Below are 1,960 nucleotides of genomic sequence, written 5' to 3'. Positions count from 1 at the left end.
GAACCTATGCTTTTACTGTCCAGACGAGAACCCAAATTTCATCACTCTACTATCTCACATAGCCTTCTATTTAGTTTCTAAAGAACTATTTAAACTTTTAAGTCTATTCTTTAGATAAGGAAATTCACCCAAGTCTTCTGTTTAGTGTTTAAGGAACTACTCAAGCTTTCTATTCAGTTTTTTTTAAAGACTTATTTATTTATTCGTACAGAACTGGGGTACAGGCCAGAGATGCGGAGGGTGAGAGGATTCCCCAGAGACAGAGCGGGGAGCAGAACAGGCAGATCGATGAAGTCCACTGCTGAGGGGAGCAGCGGGCGGTCAGGAGAGGTCTGCCGCGCTGTGTGGTCACCTCCGGGGCAGGAGAGGGCCTTAATAGATTGATTTTAAGAATAATGTTATAATCTCAGCTGAAGGTCAATGCTACCCCAGACTGTTCTTAAAAAAGATGATCTTTCAGCCCAATTCATATGCTAATGCTGCTCCATGGCTTGCTTGTAATGTATAAATAAAGGTCTGCTGAGACCAGACAAGAACTTGCACTCCTGTGCCTTCAGGCCGCTCCCCTTTGCCCTCCATTTTGGAATATCTGCTCGTGGACGCTGCTCCACCTTAAGATCCTGCCTGTGTCGGCCCTTCAACTGCCCGAGGTGATAGGAGCAGGTCCCCGAAATGACTCCTTGTGGGCTGGGAGAAGGCAGCTGTGAGGAGCAGCGTCTGTCGCCACAACTGACCCTAACCGCAGCCACCAGCCCAGCAGTTTCCCTGCTGAGGTGCTAACTTGAGGAAGAATCGATTGTTGCAAAGATTTGTGGAGGCTGTTGGGGGCCGCCTTGTGTGTGACAGTAGAAGGGACGCGTGTCCCGCTCAGAGGCAACGACTCGACGCGACCCTGTGCGACCTGAACCGGCCACCAACGAGCAGCTTGCTGACAAGGCCAGAAGACGTTTAAAGGCAGGTTTGGGTCCCAAATACCAAAGGGAGAAATATATATTCTGCGTCCTGGTTCTTTAATTAGAAGAGAATTAGGCAAAAATGTGTGAAGCCTACCGAAGGGCCAGCTGCTTCGCAGGTCTCGGCCCCCGACGCCAAGCTGAGAGGCGCCAGCCCTGGCGGTCGGGGCCTCAAAGGCTCTGAGGCCGATGGGCTCGTGGCCGACTGTGACGCGCAGGTGAGCGAGGAAGCCGTGGTGCCCAGGGGCTCCGCGCGTCTGACGGAAACCGGGTGTCCGGGCGGCGGGGCACTCACGGGTGGACACCAAGGGCCAGCGCCCCTCCGGCGCCGCCGTGGCTCCGGCACCGCAGGTCCGGCCGACGGGGTGCGCGCATGAACCGCCCCGGGAGGAAGGCCAGGCCAGGAGGTCGCCGCTGAGCTGCCCAGCGCTGGCCCGGCCCGGCTCCGTCCTGGGCGTCCCTTCCCGGAAAGCAAGACGGAGCCCAGGCCGGGCCGGCTGTGCCCCGGCAGACAGCGCCTTTCCCGAGAAGCGCGTGGGCCTGCCAGCGGAGGTCCTCACCCAGTCAAATCACAGGACACTCCCTCGGTCACCGCCCACTGTTTCACTTTGCAAGGACCGCGGGCGCCGGCGGCAGGATGGCACACGCAGCGCACCCAGGCGTCCAGCGACCCTAGCGGCGGCCAGAGTGGGCGGGGCCAGCACTCACGGAGCGGAGTCAGCACTCAGGGGGCGGAGTCAGCACTCACGGGGCGGAGTCAGCACTCATAGGGCGGAGTCGGCAATCATGGGGCGGAGCCGGCACTCACGGGGCGGGGCCAGCACTCACGGGGTGGAGTCAGCACTCACAGGGTGGGACCAGCACTCACGGGGTGGAGTCAGCACGCAGGGGGCGGGGTCAGCACTCACGGGGCGGAGTCAGCACTCACGGGGCGGAGTCAGCACTCACGGGGCGGGGTCAGCACTCACGGGGCGGGGCCAGCACTCACGGGGCGGGGTCAGCACTCA

The 1,960-nt window shown here is 59.7% G+C and overlaps 1 protein-coding gene across 1 annotated transcript in view; it reads right to left on the bottom strand.

The window, feature by feature from the left end:
* Window positions 1–1,960, bottom strand: part of LOC101621909 — a 40,189-nt gene that overhangs the window by 22,512 nt on the left and 15,717 nt on the right. Inside the window, exon 2 of the mRNA XM_012731686.1 lies at window positions 1,051–1,493. Coding sequence (XP_012587140.1) covers window positions 1,051–1,493 — 443 coding nt within the window. The remainder of the gene's footprint in view (window positions 1–1,050; window positions 1,494–1,960) is intronic.

This window comes from Condylura cristata, unplaced genomic scaffold, assembly GCF_000260355.1.
Source record: "Condylura cristata isolate star-nosed mole 26May11 unplaced genomic scaffold, ConCri1.0 scaffold00032, whole genome shotgun sequence".
In the NCBI taxonomy this organism is placed as follows: Eukaryota; Metazoa; Chordata; class Mammalia; order Eulipotyphla; family Talpidae; genus Condylura; species Condylura cristata.
Note: the sequence above shows the minus strand (reverse complement) of the source record. Positions and strands in the feature narration are given on the sequence as shown.